The 16,723-nt window shown below is 44.8% G+C and overlaps 1 protein-coding gene across 2 annotated transcripts in view; it reads right to left on the bottom strand.

Annotated features, from left to right (window-relative positions):
- Positions 1–2,433: 2,433 nt before the first annotated feature.
- LOC310760537 (galactosylgalactosylxylosylprotein 3-beta-glucuronosyltransferase 1-like) overlaps positions 2,434–16,723 on the bottom strand; it is a 72,500-nt gene continuing 58,210 nt past the window's right edge. For both annotated transcript variants that reach the window (XM_083609258.1, XM_083609259.1), the window contains 3 exons: positions 16,354–16,460; positions 3,210–8,660; positions 2,434–2,961 (listed from right to left, as the gene is read on the bottom strand). In XM_083609258.1, coding sequence (XP_083465384.1) covers positions 16,374–16,460 — 87 coding nt within the window. In that variant the 3' untranslated portion in view covers positions 2,434–2,961; positions 3,210–8,660; positions 16,354–16,373. The remainder of the gene's footprint in view (positions 2,962–3,209; positions 8,661–16,353; positions 16,461–16,723) is intronic.

Raw genomic sequence — 16,723 nt, 5'->3', positions numbered from 1 at the left:
TTTTCACAAGCAGCTCTGTGAGATTGGATATCCATTTTGCAATATGGGATTTATTTTTTGATATTTGTGTACATTGTGTCTTAACATTTTCAAGCTGACCTCATCACTTTTCAGTATTTTACAATGCTCAGAATCTATTTTAGTTTCTTTCCCATAGTTTGTTATAAACCTTCTTAAGCATAGCCACCTTGAGGCCTTGTGGTTGGGTATACTGACAGAAGATTTTATTGGGCAGGGTGAGGGAAGACTGCAAAAACCCTTTTCTGCCTGTGCCATTTACTACATCAGTGCTACAGGTTGACCACATAAAGAGCCCAACTTGCAATGGCTTTCAACTTTCCCCTTTTTAAAAAGGACATTCCCTTATTCCGAATAGGATTCCTCGCAAGAAAAGGGGGAAGTTGACAGCTATGGCTATAATTCTGTAAATATGAAACCAGTGCCACTGGTTTGTGAAAAGAATGCATGGAAACTGTGCAACTTCCACACTGGAGCTGTTTCCTGATGGGATTCAGTCAAGTACTGGCAAATTTAGGTTGTGCAATTAAATATTTGGTGCTCTTCTGTGACAAACCTTTTAAAAAGAGAGAGAGAAATACATTTGTGGTAACAAAAGTGACTGGAAAGTGTGAGATAACGAAGCAACATCATATACTCTCCCTGAAAACAAATCAGAATGGATCCTCAATAAACAGCCAACAGCTGGGTCCAATCCCTTCCAGCTTCTCCTCAGACCACACTCTCCAGCCCCATCCCACTTGGCTGCCCATCAATCGCATTGTGATCCCAGGCGCACCAGGGAGGTGTGTGTGTGTGAGAGAGAGAGAGAGTGAGTGAGTGAGAGAGCCAGACGCTGCCAGAGTTAGTGGCAGCTCCCTCAAACCGCTGGGAAGGGACCACCGGTTCAGCGGCGGCCGCAATCCCCCCCTCCCTGACTGGCTTCTCCTTCTTCACACACACTCCTCCTCCTCAGTTGCCAGGCGAAGCGGGTCTGAAGGCAGAGGGACCGGCCCATGGACCAGCCGGGCCTGGAGCTGAGCCCGGAGGAGCCGCTGCTGCCAAGGAAGGCCTGTGGAAATGCAAATGTAGTGCAAAGGTGCAGCGGCCGTCGCCACAGCCTCAGCCGGGCCTAGGGCGCCTGGTCTCTCGCTGGAGGGCACTGAGGGAGGAGCAGCCGGATTCTGCCGCTGCCGCTGCCTAAGGCGGCGCCTCTTTCCTTTCCTTTCCTCCCTCTTACTCGGTCACTCTCCTCTCTCTCTCATATCCCCCCCCATTGAAATACTTATAAGTTTATGTTGATTAAAATCGTTCTTCATTTTAAATATTGTATTGTTTTCCCTATTTTGTGTGTGTACTACAAATAAAATATGTGCAGTGTGCATAGGAATTCGTTCATATTTTTTTCAAACCATAGTCCGGCCCCCAACAGTGTCTGGGGGGACAGTGAACTGGCCACATTTCAAAAGTTTGAGGACCCCTGGTAGATAACCTTTTCTTCTGCTCTGGAGGGTAGGACTCGAACCAATGGCTTCAAGTTTCAAGAAAGGACATTCCGACTAAACATACAGAAAAAGCTTTCTGACAGTAAGAGCTGTACAGCAGTGGAACAGACTCCCACGAGAAGTGGTGGACTCTCCTTCCTTCGAGGTTTTCAAACAGAGGTCGGATGGCCTTCTGTTATGGATGCTTTAGCTGAGTTTCCTGCATTGCAGGGGGTTGGACTAGATGATCCTCAGGGTCCCTTCCAAGTTCTATGAACTCCAGTGTGCAGTTGGAATTGACGGAGAACTAGAGAGGCCTAGACAGAGAGTGTGTATCTCTGGAGTGTTAGTTGAAACTGGGTACATGACCTTGAGAGGCACTTCACAAGTTCCTTTCGGGACTTTCCTGTCTATGGAAGGCATGCCTGCTTGCTATAAATGTGTTTTCCTAACATTGTAAAACAAAGCAAATACTATAAGCACTATCTACAGTGTTCTCTCTTAGAAATAAAGCTTTTATTGGAAACGGCCAGTGGTCTAATTAAGCCATTTTAGACTCTGAGATGAAAGGTCTTACATGAGCCTCCTTCTTTAGGTAGTAATGTGCACTATATACTTCAAAATGTGGTAGGCAAGTTCTGCTGCAATTTGGATGTCACCTGATGGGTGGGACCTAGATTCTGCCCCCAAAGTCTTGCCCTGACATCACCACCAGTGGAAGTTCTCCTTTGAAAAGCCTCTTTACTGAAGGGAAGATGAGTTATCAGCAGCGTCTGATTTTGGGCAGTGTGGGCAGCCCCTGCACAGGGCACCAAGCTGAGAGGGTGCAAAATTAAGAACATCCATCATTGAAAAAGATCCATTTGGAGGCGCCAAATTTTGGCCTCGCACAGGGTGCCATATTGCAAAAGATTACCAAAGTCCGCCCTTGATACAAGTTATCTCCATGTGCTGTTTTCATAGCATGTTTAATAATAGCCAAGTGCCCACCATCATAAACAGACATCACAAAACGGCTTCGTTGACATTTCCTCTCTTTCTCTTGTTAACACCGCGGTTGTTTTCATTTTTGCTTTGACAATACAGAAGGTTAATGTCATTCATGAAATTCAAGGACTACACCACTGGTCCCAATGAGATGCCACAAAGCCTGCTTGAAGCCTTTCTTCACAGCTCTTTACAAACAACTCACTCTTCTCAAAGGACCTTTCTCTGTTAGTTCTGAAAGCATCCTTCTGCTGGTCTATAGCATACCTGTTACAAGGTCACACCTATACCATATATTTAAAACACTCTTATACCACTTCAGCTGCCATGTATTCCCCCAAAGAACCCTTGAAAAGCGTGCTGCGAGTTGTTAGAAGACCCCTCATAGAGCTACAATTTTCAGCATCCCTTAACAAACTACGTACAGGGGCAGCAAAGCTTCTGAATGCTGTTTGGTGGTCCCGGTTGGCTACTGTGAGAATAAAATGTTGGACTAGAAGAAGGAGGAGTTTGGATTTGATATCCCGCCTTTCACTCCCTTTAAGGAGTCTCAAAGCTGCTAACGTTCTCCTTTCCCTTCTACCCCACAACAAACACTCTGTGAGGTGAGTGGGGCCGAGAGACTTCAGAGAAGTGTGACTGGCCCAAGGTCACCCAGCAGCTGCATGTGGAGGAGCGGAGACGCGAACCCGGTTCCCCAGATTACGAGACTACCGCTCTTAACCACTACACCATATTGGCTCTCTAGATGAGCCATTGGCTTGATCCAGGAGGCTTGTTTTATATTCTAATGTAACTACAGTTCCCATGAGTCTCTGGGAAGAAGCCATGGCTGTTAAAGTAGTATAACAGGGTTTTAATTGTATGGTTTGGATGCGACCTTACCTCATACAGTTCTGCTGGTCAATTACATCTCCTCATCACAAGGCAAGGCCAAAGATGCCACAAACGCTGTCCCATTTATTTTCATTTTCTGGAAGCTGGCCTGTCTCTCCACATATGCAACGCAGGTGAGGGCTCTGTATAAAGTGGGACCTTTGGAAGCTATTTATCCAGCTGCCAGAACATTTCAAAGGCATGCCCTCAAGCTATGTCCTTCTTCGATCTGTGGCTCAACAGAAGGCTGCCATCAGGAGCAGGGAACCTGCAACACACCAGATGTTTCTGAATCCCAACTCCCAGCCAGCTTGGCCAATGGCCAGGCACGATGGGAGTTGTAGTCCCACAACATCTGGAGAGCCATTCTTGACAGGAATCCTGAAGTCCTTCCTGAAAGCTCTACTTCACACTCTTCACACACAATCCTACCAACATTCCACTTTCTGCATTTTTGTTTCAGTAGCCTCTGGCTAGGCAAATAGTCCCCAAGAAGCAGGAAGCTGGTGCTGGCTCATCTAGTCTAACAGGAAGTGGCTCTCTGGAGATTCAGACAGGAATCTTTCCAACCATGTGTGGAAATGCAGGGGCTGAGACCTTTGCAAAGTAAGGCGTGTATTTTACCAGAATGGCCTGTGACAGCCAGAGACTGCTGCTAGTTCCTAGATAACACGATGACTATGTACATACGCAATAGACAATCTTTATAGAATTCCTTCAAACCATAATAAGTACAAAATGAAATCTTTAGTCTAAAAGTCTCTGAAAATCTTTAAATGAAGCAAGGTACCACCAGACTTTGTACGATGAAAGACAAGCTGTGAAGCTTTGTGTATTCAGCAAATATGAGGCCCAACACTGAACAGTGATTCCGGATATTGACTACTGTTTCGTAGAATTCTTCATCAGCGTGGTGGGAGGATATAGAATTACTTCATAAACTGAAAATAAAATTTTACAGACGATGACCTGCATGACATATCACTTTACAAAAATTATAAACTATAATACAAACAGTAATGAAAAAGAGTACATACCCCATCTTATTTCAAATGAATGCATATAAATGAAAATATCAAATGCTGTGGAACAGTGCTCATATAATAATGTAGTCACTGCTACTAACAGATTTCATTTTGTACTTATTATGGTTTGAAGGAATTCTATAAAGATTGTCTATTGCGTATGTACATGGTCATCATGTTGCTTAGATATTGCTGATGTTCTCTTTGCAACACAGGCGTTTGTTTGGTTCCTAGGTTCCTAGATGGCAGTGACACTTCTGTGCATACCAGCTAGGAAGTGAGTCCTATCCAACTCAATGGGGCTTGACCTGACTAAGCATGCTTAGGAGCAGATAAGAAGGCACAGGATATGCAATGTAGTTACCCAACTCTTGTTGCTAGCAACAACGTGACACACAGATATTTAACTGATGAAGCTTTCCCTGGTATGATTTTAAAAGAATAAGATTGCTGCTACTTTTTTCTTTTTCTTTTTGCATATCAAGCTGCTCTTAAAGTCATAGCTGCAGGCCAGTAAAAAAAAAGTTGGCAACCACAGTGGAAAACCTGGTCACATTTAGAAAGGGGGTCTTTCTACCACCATTAACCATGACTGCCCTTCCTTCCTCTATTGCCTGCAAGCTTGAGCTCAGAAGAAGAGGAGAAGAAGGGTTTGGATTTGATACCCCGCTTTATCACTACCCGAAGGAGTCTCAAAGCGGCTAACATTCTCCTTTCCCTTCCTCCCCCACAACAAACACTCGGTGAGGTGAGTGGGGCTGAGAGACATCAGAGAAGTGTGACTAGCCCAAGGTCACCCAGCAGCTGCATGTGGAGGAGCGGAGACGCGAACCCGGTTCACCAGATTACGAGTCTACCGTTCTTAACCACTACACCACGCTGGCTCTCTTTACTGGGGAGCCACAGTAGGGGCTTGAAAGGGTTACAGCAAAGTTTTAAACTATTCCTGCACACAACGCAATGATAGGTGAAGCTTGAATAATTGGATGATGGGGGATGGAAACTGTTCATCTTTTGAGCAAGGAGGAGGTGATTTGCATCCCGGGTGGCATTGCACTGACCATGATGGGGATTTAAACTGCTGTGCCCACTTAACGTTGTGCACTCTTTTCTTCTCTTCAGAAGTGCTGCCGCCACCACCCCTGGAAAATTAGGTTGGGGGGTTGGGAGGCCACTGGGGCAGTCTGGATCAGTTCCTTCCCTGCCCCTGCTAAAGGTTGTTATTGAGCAAAGCTATTGCAATTTTGGCAAAAGAATAAAAAAAGACATCCGGGGGGGGGGGGAGATTCCAGATTATCAGGAGTTTCAAGATGGGATTCAATCGTATGCCACAAAATTCATGTTGTGCATTTAAAGTGTATTTGGAGATCTTGCATGACAAGCCCAATCTTCCAGCCTTGCTCCCAAACTGGACTATTTGCAACAAGGAAAGTGATGGGGGAAATGCCCTGCGTAGTGTGGGGTCACTTGCTTGATGCAACATTGTATAGCTTCCCCACATATAAATTGGCCCTCAAAAGCACAGCAGTAGACCTGACAGGAAGAAAAAACACACCTTAAAGAGGTGCCAAGTTCATATAATTTCTCTTCTCAGTTGGACCTCATCCTTCTCTCAGTGAAAAGAACAAAAGTGGCTTGGTCTTAATGCTAGAGGTTCAGTATGGGCCCTAGTCCCCAGTCTTCAAATATTTTCTACAGCTAATGTTCTCTGAGATTTCCCAGGATTCTCTTTGTTCTATAATGAGGTGACCTCCATGATTTCCCACAGAAGCAGCAGCTGGCAAGGGAATCGAAAAGCTTGACAAACCTTTCCTGCCAACCTTAACTCCCACATAGCCTCTTTCTCCTTTAAATTATACTTTCCTCATTACTGTGCTTCTAATTATTTTGCTAATTTAAGACACCACTTCTCCCCCCCCTCCTGTAATGCAGCGAGCATGAAATATATATGACATTTCAACGGAGAGTATAAAATTGGTTATTCCCTATTGAGATTCAGAAGAGCAGAGGGGGGGGGAGTGGGGAAGTATATTTTCCATAAAACACACCAGGCGACCCAGGTTGATATAAATGGCATAGGCAGAAAAGACCCATGTTACAAACAAGCTAAGAAACAAATAGGTATTCTGCCATTTCTGAATCATTTTTAGGGGTGGCTCAGTTGCTAAAAAAAGTGTCCTTCTAATTCTTGGGTGTGAGAATTTCCACACATATGTAAAAACACCAGCAGTGGGCTTTTGTGAGCACAGCCCACCACAGAAACAAACATTTGTGCTATCATGTCATTCTACCTTTTCAGGTATTTGGGTCCATCGATTCTTTGTTTCTTTGATTCTACACTGGCCCCAAACCTTACTGATGTGCTGACAATACTTTTCCAATTACAAATATAAGAAATTACTTGTAGGTGCTTTTGTTTCCCTTTAACACTCATAATGGATGAATATTTCTGTTTTCAGTAGTCATTTCCCTCCCCTGTGGTTCCAAGTCTTGTTTCTGGGTGATGCTGCATTTTTTTTTGCCACCATCACATGTATTTAAAGCTTGGAGTCAATGGCTCAGTATGGCTGAACACTCTCTGCTCACTCCAAACATGTTGGTTTTGTTGGAGTTCATAGCTGTCCGGACAGGAAATGAGTTGAGTTTGATCATGCAAGTGCACCGACAGTTCCAGAATGTGTAATAGTTCTACAAAGCCACAAGAATAGAAGAACTGACCAGCTGTATCTAACCAAAAGTCCACCTGTTGCAGTATCCCACTCCCAGCCACGGAATTTCATGAAGCCACTGCCTATCTATTAGCCAGGATTTCACCCACTTGGAGAAGGGGAGAGAAGCGCTGGATTCAGAACATCTTCTCTTGTGGAAAGGATTTAGCCAAATAATACCGCACACAAGGATTTCATCCTGATAAGTTTTAGACAATGGTGTCATTCACACATCATGGTAAACCATAGTTAATAGTTTCCTGTGCACATGCTGGTCTTAGCCAGTTTGCCCCTCCCAGCTTTCAGTGACAGGAAACAAAGCACATTCACTGGCTTAGCATTACATCTGAACCAAGGACCATGGTTTGTTTCACTCCCAATAAATCATGCTCTGTACCCAAGGCTTCTTCTTGGCTTACTGATCATGGTTTGTTGCAGCAAACCAAGCCATCCTCCCTGGTTCAGATATAGCACTAAACAAGGGATCATGGTTTGTTTTCTTCATACACTAGTGGGGAGGAGAAACAGCCCCCTTTGTGCATTCACAGCAAACCATTACCTATGGTTTACTGTGACATGCAAACTGGAACAATGAGGCTCTTGGGTTCAATGGACCCACTTTCTAGCTCAGTTTACCATTCCGATCCAAGAGGAACTGGAGATGGCTGGAACCATGTGTGTCACTTTGGATCTTATATACAGTGGTACCTCAGGTTAAGTACTTAATTCGTTCTGGAGGTCTGTTCTTAACCTGAAACTGTTCTTAACCTGAAGCACCACTTTAGCTAATGGGGCCTCCTGCTGCCGCCACGCCGCCGCAGCGTGATTTCTGTTCTCGTCCTGAAGCAAAGTTCTTAACCCGAGGTACTATTTCTGGGTTAGCGAAGTCTGTAACCTGAAGCGTCTGTAACCTCAAGCATATTTAACCAGAGGTACCACTGTAAAGGGAACTGATGCAGAACTCAACAAAGCCAAAGAATGAACCACATGTACCTCCAAGCATGAACTGCCCTACCGCATTCTTCTGGGGGGCAAACCCCTCAGATTGAATGAGGCTTTAAGCTACTCTGAGGGCTTCTCTTCCCCCAAAGTGATGTTGGCATATTCCATTGTTCCCATTGCAGGGACGGCCTCCTTTTGAACTGCTGTGGCATGGAGCAGATTTGCAGAAGCCCTCATCCCATTGCTTCACAACGCAGAGCTTCAAAAATCAGGATGTGAAGTTACCAGAAAGAGCTTTGTCCAGAGTGAAAGCCTGGTTCTTCTTCCCTTGCCCTGGAAGGGGTGTGTGTGCGTGCGCATGCATGCGCACGCACAAGTACACACACATTTATATTTTTTAAAAGTCCTTCAAGAAATAAATACAAACGTAGAAACAATTTCTCCTAGCTGCAAGATGAATGGCCATTGTACAAAGCAACTGGACTTGGAGTTCCACATTCCCTTCCTTTCAGTCTTTCTGTCTTTCTTTCATGGCTTTCGGGACGTGGGAAGCTGGTAGCTATGAACACAAGTAGGATGTTATTCTTCATTGCTGCATCAGTTTGCTGCTGAGCAAGTGTAGAGATGAGAACAGCTGCTACCTGCAAAACAAACAGGGGAGGAGGGATTTTTAAAGAAATGTGCATAGGTACTCAGCGTGTCTTAGGACATAGTCAACCAGATCATTGTCAAAGAACACCTTGCATCAACGCAGTAGAATCTCTGCTTACGATAAGGTTACCAGATTTTTTCCCCAATGAATCCAGGGACACTTCAATCAATCAATCAATCAATCAAATAAATACTACATGTTCAGGACGTTGATGCTGCAGAGAAGGCGGTGGCAGAGGGGCGGCCACCACCTTGACCTCAACCACCAAATTTCCCCTTCCTCCGAGGCTTCTATCTCTTTTTTCCATGAGCCTGCGCAGCCCCTGAGTTGTTGGTTCTTCGGTGGTGGTGGTGGTAGGGAAGCGATGCGTGGTGCGTTGTGCATGGAAGGCGGAGAAGGAGGGCCAAGAGTGGCGGTGGCAAGGCTTGGGCACCGCGATGCCTCCCTTCCCATCAGAGCAGCCCCAATCCCATTCCTACTTGCATGCAAGCAGGAGGGGGCGGGGATCCCTCAGCTGGGAAGGGAGGCTTCCCGTTGCCTAACTGAGAGATCCCTGCCTCCGGCTGCTTGCATGCAAGCTCTGATAGGCTGTGTGAGGCCTCCCTTCACAGCTGAGAGATCCATGCCCCACTCCTGCTTGCATGCAAGTAGTTGGTAGGCTGTGCTGATAGGCAGCATGAAGCCTCCCTTCACAGCTTAGTTGCTGGGGTCAGGGAAGGTGGAGGCAGCCTAGAAGCTGCATTTTAGAGCCCCTGCACCACCATCATATGGAGACTTCCAAGCAGCTCCTGAAGCCAGCCAGAGACAACTGCTCCGGGCTGCTGAGACTGCCGCTGCTGCATTTCCTGGGACATTAGATGAAATCCGGGGACATTCCAGGGATGGAATTTGCCCGGGGACTTATTCACAAATCCAGGCACTGTCCCCGGGAAACGGGGACGTCTGGTAACTTTAGCCTACAAGGTTTCGCATTGTTGCAACAGCTGACTCTCCCACCTCCCAAACTGGATTGCGTGCATCTTTTATACTTATTCTTATGAAACTTCTTTTGATCCGTTTTCAAAAACAATGTCTCACACAGGGGGGAGAGCTATCATTTAGGAAAGGCAAGCTCGAAGTGACCTTGGAACTAATTTCATGGCTGTAATAATATTATTTTTAATTACATTTTCACTCCATCCTTCCTTCGAGGGCTTCAGGGCTTCAGAAAAAATGGTCTCCCTCCAGTATTTACTTATCCTCACAACAACCCTTGAAGTAGGTTCAGCTGAGAGAAAGTGACAGGTATAATAAGGTCACTACAGTTCCCAGCATTCTTTGAGGGGAAGCCATGACTGTTAAAGTGATATAAGAAATGCTTTCAACATATGGGATGGATGTGACTGAAGTGTTATAATTTGCTCTGCTTCTTTCTTCCAGCTTTATGGAGTTAGCCAGGAAACCAAACTATTGTTCAATATTGTTCAATATGTATTGAAACTAATACACATATTGTGGAGGAAGTTTATCACAGCACTGAAGGGAAATGGATTATTCAGATGGATTTGGGCTTTTCAAGATGGCAGTGGTGTAACAACCCAAAGCGAATATTTCCTCATTCATCACACTTCTTTGCACTTCCTTCCCAACCATTTGGAATGGATCCAAAGTTACAGCCAAGTTGCCCAGCTGAGCAGGGATTTGAACCCAGGTCTCCTGGAAGGCAGATCAATGACTATCCTCACTCCAACACACTGGCTCTGATGCAAGACCCACAGAAAACAAGTAGGAACCCCAGTTTTATTAATTTCAATAGTGTTTGCCCTTGAGGAGGTTTGGATGCCTCCCTCTGCCTGTCACAATCCAGCGCAGGGCCAAGCATACTCAAGCCAATTTATTTTAGGGGAGTTAAGCTTGCTTAAGTCTGTGCTAAATGGTGCCCATCGGGTTGAAGAATTTAGCTAGGTGTGGGGGGGGGGAACAACACCTGTGCTTGAACATTTCATTTTTTGCCCAGATCCGAAGAAGTTCTATTATAAAGAGGATTGTAAGCAGCTATCTTTTACTTTCATGGTTAAGGATAGTTATTTATGCCACCCAGTCTCCTAGAAAAGCGGGAGAGGGGAGGGGAGAGAGAAAATTAACTGGCGACTTGGAGGCAGCGCTAAGACATATGCTTGCTGCAGGCAGAAACAAGCTTTTTACATCAGTGATGTAGAATGAAGACAGAGCAGCTGCATAAAACAGCAAGAAAGGAGGGAGAAAAGCAACCCCCCCACTCCTTGTTATTGTGGGGGCTTATTATATAACCCCCCAAAAAGCAACCACAGTCATCTTTTTTATTCTTCTGGAGGGCATTTTTGAGGGTTGCAACAGCACAAATGAGTATTTTCAATCCTACAGCTGAAGAACATCTTGCAAATTGACCATTTAGCCTCGGGGTTCCCGAAGTGCGAGGAAGATCTCCCTAGAGAGATGCAGACAGTTGCTAGGCTAAATCAAGCTTTTCCATGAGACACTGCAATCTGTGTATGTGTGATTGGCCCAGGAGGCAGCAGAGAATTGCGGGGGGGGGGGGGGCAAGAGAAAAAAACAACAGCAGCATTTCTATACACACACAAAGTGAAAAACTTGACTTTGTACAAACCAAGATGTCTGTGGTGGACTGACTTTGCCTGTTCTTGTTGCAGTTTCCTGATATCTGTCTGTCTGTCTATCTGTCTAAAATGAAGTGCAGGATGAGCTCTGAAGTAGGTATAAATATTTTGTAGATGGCAGGTAGGTTCCTGGCTTACAAAGAACAAACTGATCTTCACTTTAGTGCTGGAGAAGGGGGAGCATACACCACCCAAAGAGAGATGGGGAAGGAATCAATCTTTTTCTTCTTCTTCTTTTTAAAGTAAGACAAGTGAGAGCTGGACCATAAAGAAGGCTGATCGCTGAAGAATTGATGCTTTTGAATTATGGTGCTGGAGGAGACTCTTGAGAGCCCCATGGACTGCAAGAAGATCAAACCTATCCATTCTGAAGGAAATCAGCCCTGAGTGCTCACTGGAAGGACAGATCGTGAAGCTGAGGCTCCAATATTTTGGCCACCTCATGAGAAGATAAGACTCCCTGGAAAAGACCCTGATGTGGGAAAGATGGAGGGCACAAGGAGAAGGGGACGACAGAGGACGAGATGGCTGGACAGTGTTCTCAAAGCTACGAACATGAGTCTAACCAAACTGCGGGAAGCAGTGGAAGACAGGAGTGCCTGGTGTGCTCTGGTCCATGGGGTCACGAAGAGTCGGATATGACTAAACGACAACAACAAAGTATTTCTGAAATAGGGTATATTTGCCATGGGGAACGGGTAGCCTTTTGCTCCTTGTGTTGTTTTTTTAGAGGGCTATAGGATGACTTATGCAGGGAGAAGCACTCATCTTTTCGTAGCAGTAATTAATAATGAATTTTCAAAAACTTGAAACAACATCCAGAACTGTTTGGTATATGGAAAGGAGGTGAGGAGAAAGGCAACAGAAGGGAGAAACTTTTTTAAAATTATTTTAAATATCTTTCATGGGTACTATCCCATATCCACAGAACCCTAAGGCCATTCATTTCCACAGGCAGCTCTTGAGGTGTTCCTGCTGAATGAAGTGTGACAGATGTTGACCAGGCAGAGGGCCTTTGTGGTGGTGGGGCTTCATCTGTGGAAAGCTCTCCCCAGGGAAGCTCACAGGTGCCCACACTGCTATCTTTCCAGCTCCTGGCGAATGAATAATGATAAATATATATTTATTCAATACTTTGCTTTTCAAAGAAAAAAATCCTTAGATTTGAATTTGAAGTGATTTTATGTTGCATTACCTGTGGCGTTGCTGTTTTTTCCCTGGTCATATTTTATAATGTTATTTTAACTGAATGTTGTGCAAGTACGTTTTGATTTGAAAGGCAGTCTAGAAAATGTATTAGTATCTACCATGTATTTTGAAAAACGGCTTGTCTGTTCGTTCCCTGTGTGCTTCAATGCCTATCAATATATTGTCACTGAGAATTAAAAGAACAATGGTTACAAAGTGGGGGCAGCGATCTTTGTCAAAGTTCAGATGTTGCCCCCATTTTGATTCAAGATGGAAGTCTGGAACATCACTTTGGTGTGACTTTGCCCCCTCCGTGGGCATAGGTTTGGCTGCCTCTTGATATCGTTGCCAAACGCAGCATCAGGTCTCCTGAGGTGGGGGTGGCAGCTTTCACCATCATTTCTACATCAGACGCCATTTTGAATCTGTAGTGGCACCTGCCCTGTGGAACGCCCTCCCATCAGATGTCAAGGAAATAGAGTGGTACCTCGGGTTACAGACGCTTCAGGTTACAGACTCCGCTAACCCAGAAATAGTACCTCGGGTTAAGAACTTTCCTTCAGGAGAAGAACAGAAATCGCGCAGCGGTGGTGCGGCGGCAGCGGGAGGCCCCATTAGCTAAAGTGGTACCTCAGGTTAAGAACAGTTTCAGGTTAAGAACAGACCTCCAGAACGAATTAAGTTCTTAACCCGAGGTACCACTGTAAACAACTATCTCGCTTTTAGAAGACATCTGAAGGCAGCCCTGTTTAGGGAAGTTTTTAATGTTTGATGTTCTGTTGTGCTTTTAATTCTGTTGAGTGGCCAGGGAAACCCAGCCAGATGGGCGGGGTATAAATAAATTGTTGTTGTTGTTGTTGTAATTGGTGTGATGGGTCAAAACTCACAAATTACGCATTTAAAAATTAAAATACTTCTTGGTTTCTAAAAATTCTGGCATGACAGGAGAGAGATATATATAGACTGTTCACATATTAGTGGCATAAAATGCAGGGAGATGTCTTCCCTCTGCTGTGTCATAAACCACATGTTTACATTGCTGTACACACCAGAGAGGAGCCGGGGTGTCTTCACCCGATGCACATTACCTGATTCATTTCTCTGCACCTGCAACCTGCCCTGAACTCCTTTTCAATGAAACCACCATCCGTGCATGTGCTGCCATCTGCACGTGTTTGACAGACACCTGAAATGCACACACCTTAACAGTGGCTGGTGTTTTCAAATCAGACAGAAGCTGAGAGCAAACCCATCAAACAGCGGCAATTCTCAAGAAGCTACAGGACAGATATGGATTGTGGCAAGCATCACGCGTACTCGGCTTCACACACCAGTGGTGGGAGCACAGTGGAGCCGAAGTAAATGGTAATGTGTGCATAAAGATAGAGAGAAAGAGATATAAAGATAGCTAGACCTGTATCTATTTCTCTATCTGCATATAGACAGAGGTAGACAGAGATAGACAAAGATACATAAGATTAATACATCCACACTAGGTGTTCTGGAGGGAGAAAAGGTAAACATGTGGCTGCTGTTTTCTGTGGCAAGCCCACTGCAGACCCCAGCACTGAAGTTAAAAGGAGCAGGTGACATTAATGTAATCTGCCTGGGAGCCATTCCAGTCAGAGTAGACAAGATTGGGCTGGATGGACAAGCAGCCTGACTTCTTATGTTCCACACTCAGCATTTAGTTTGGCTCCCAATTCAGGTCATATTTTTTTCCACGCTGCTTTCCCTCTTTAATCTACAAGCCAAGCCCAAGATGGACAACAACCCATTTTTATATGCACAGAGAATTAGGGCACCGTCTTTCAGAAACTCTGACATAAATCCTGTTGGAATTAACCGGAACAGAAGCCTCAGTCCCTGAAAAGCCGTGTTTCGGAGTCGTCAGCAGATACTAATTCCCCTCACTTTGTTACGCTGCTCCAAAGGCTTTACAATATGTCCTTTCTGTGAAGCCAGGATCAGATTTGTAGTCCCTGACCTCTGCCAGGCTATGATGGCGCTGCCCGAGGGTAGCAAACTTGGTCGTGTCCGGGCCAAGAGGGCTTTATCGTTTCAGTTCGCAAAGATAGCTAAACTAGGATTTTCTCAACAAATCGTCTCTTCTTTTTTTGTAAAAAAACCTAAAAACCACAAAGAAGCTAATATTTTGGAGAACAAAGAAGTATTTATGCTGCAGTGCTGCATATAGGTGGTTTCAGATTCTTGCCTTTGGGCAAGTTTAACTATTAAAGGAAATCAAGCCTTCCCTACCTTTGCCTTCCAAGTCCATTCCACCGGCTGAACCTAATGCTGTGATGTAGAATTCATTTCAAGGAGGTCCCTTGCGGCATGAACTGTGGTTATGTGACATACATAGCTAAAGGAAAACCTTTGCAAGACTAAATTAACCATTGCCTATGCCCTGGAGACTGCCCTGACTCTTATTTACACAGCCAAACACTTTATAAGAATCTGTACCAGAGGTTGTTCCTATCATGGGCTGAGTCAGGGCCACTCCAGACTGGGCAATTTGGGTTTTTTTCCCCTGCGGTGTATTTTGCAATATGTCATTGTCCCCAAAATGGTACATTAATGCTGCATTTGTACTGGATCATTCTGCTTTATTAACTGTTCTGCAGTGCTTCTCCAACATTACCACTTGGAAGGGCACTCTTGTGCTATAGAACAACAATGACGAGATGAAAAACAAACAAAAACCCAGCAACATTTTCAGTTTTTAAAAAATTACAGGGTTTCTGCAGAAGCTAGAGGGCATGGAAGTAGGATCCTGTAGAATTGCCCAAATATCATCATGAGCACAAATCATTATGGCATCTGCAAAGGCCCTGAGTTCCAGTAAGTTAGGACACATTAATGCCATACATGTAAAGCACCATGAATACCACTTTAAACTGCCACGACTTTCTCTAAAGAGTTGTAGATTTTGTTAGGAGACCTCTGTTTCCTTCCCAGGTCAAAAATTCCCAGAGTGGTTTAACAGCCAATTCCTCTTCACAGGGGACTCTGGGAACTGGAGTTTTGTGAGGGGAATACAGGGGTCTCCTAAAAACTCTCAGCACCCTTAACAAACTACAGCTCCCAGAATTATTTGAGGGAAGCTATGGCTGTATCATAGTGCTTTAAATTTATGGTGTGAATGTGGCTGTCAAAGATAGTTAGGATGACTGAAATATCTTAATGTTTTCAGGTTCTGCATCCTACATGTAAGTTATTCAGAAGAGCTATTCACAAGCCCACAATGAAGTACAGACACACGCAAACATGGGCGTAGCCAGGATTTTTGTTGGGAGGGAGGGGGCAGAACCTTAGTTAGCTATGTATTTTTATTGATTTAGGGTGGGGCAGCTGTACTTCCCTATGTTAGAATTCCTGCTCCGTGATTGCAGTCATGGGATTTTTGTATTTCACAGGACGGTATATGTTTTGACTCCACTGAGTGGGAAGTGATGGAGACAGGATGTTTGTGTTACTGTGTTCTGTGAAGTGGGACTATTGTCCTTTGTTCTTTTCCTCTTTGCTGTCTGATGCTAGAGAGAGAGGGAGCCATGTTGCAGTGCTCCGTGTGTGTTTATATGTAAATAAAGTAGATTAGCCAACATGCTGAGTTGCTGAGGTCTGTCATGCAATGCTGCGAAGACTCTGTGGATCCCTAAGTGTGCCGGTGTTGGTTGGCATCGGTCGCTGTGATGTTCGGGCAGAAGAAAGCTTTTGAAGCTCCCGAACAATCGACCAGGAGGGAGAGAACATGCCAGTTGGGCATGTGTCTCTGCCAGGGTCCTACTCAAGTGTAGGCTGAACTCCTGACACCCTGCCCCTCCTTTGGCTATGCCCATGCATGCAAATACTTACAGAATAAGGTGATTTCCCGATTACACCTCCACCCTTGGATCTGTGAATCCGCGTTTGCCTTCATTAACCAGTGTTGGTCTTTCTGTCCTCGTGTGCCAGACCAAGACCTATGGAGAGAATGTGACCTTACTAGGATGTCATGGCTGAGCCTGAAAGTAAATATTGGCAAATATGCAAGGCAGCCATCCATGAAGCCTCTGGAACATATACATCTGTGGTACCATACCATGGTACCCTATGTACCCCAGTATACTTCTGTCTGAACAGAAGAATCTCTGGAACATGTATACATCGATAGGAGCTGCAAGCCTTGTTGGAAGGGTATGTTGATACTGCTCTTTCTATTAATGAATTAAACGTATATTCCGCC

Source organism: Podarcis filfolensis (assembly GCF_964270895.1).
Source record: "Podarcis filfolensis genome assembly, chromosome: 4".
NCBI lineage: Eukaryota > Metazoa > Chordata > Lepidosauria > Squamata > Lacertidae > Podarcis > Podarcis filfolensis.
Note: the sequence above shows the minus strand (reverse complement) of the source record. Positions and strands in the feature narration are given on the sequence as shown.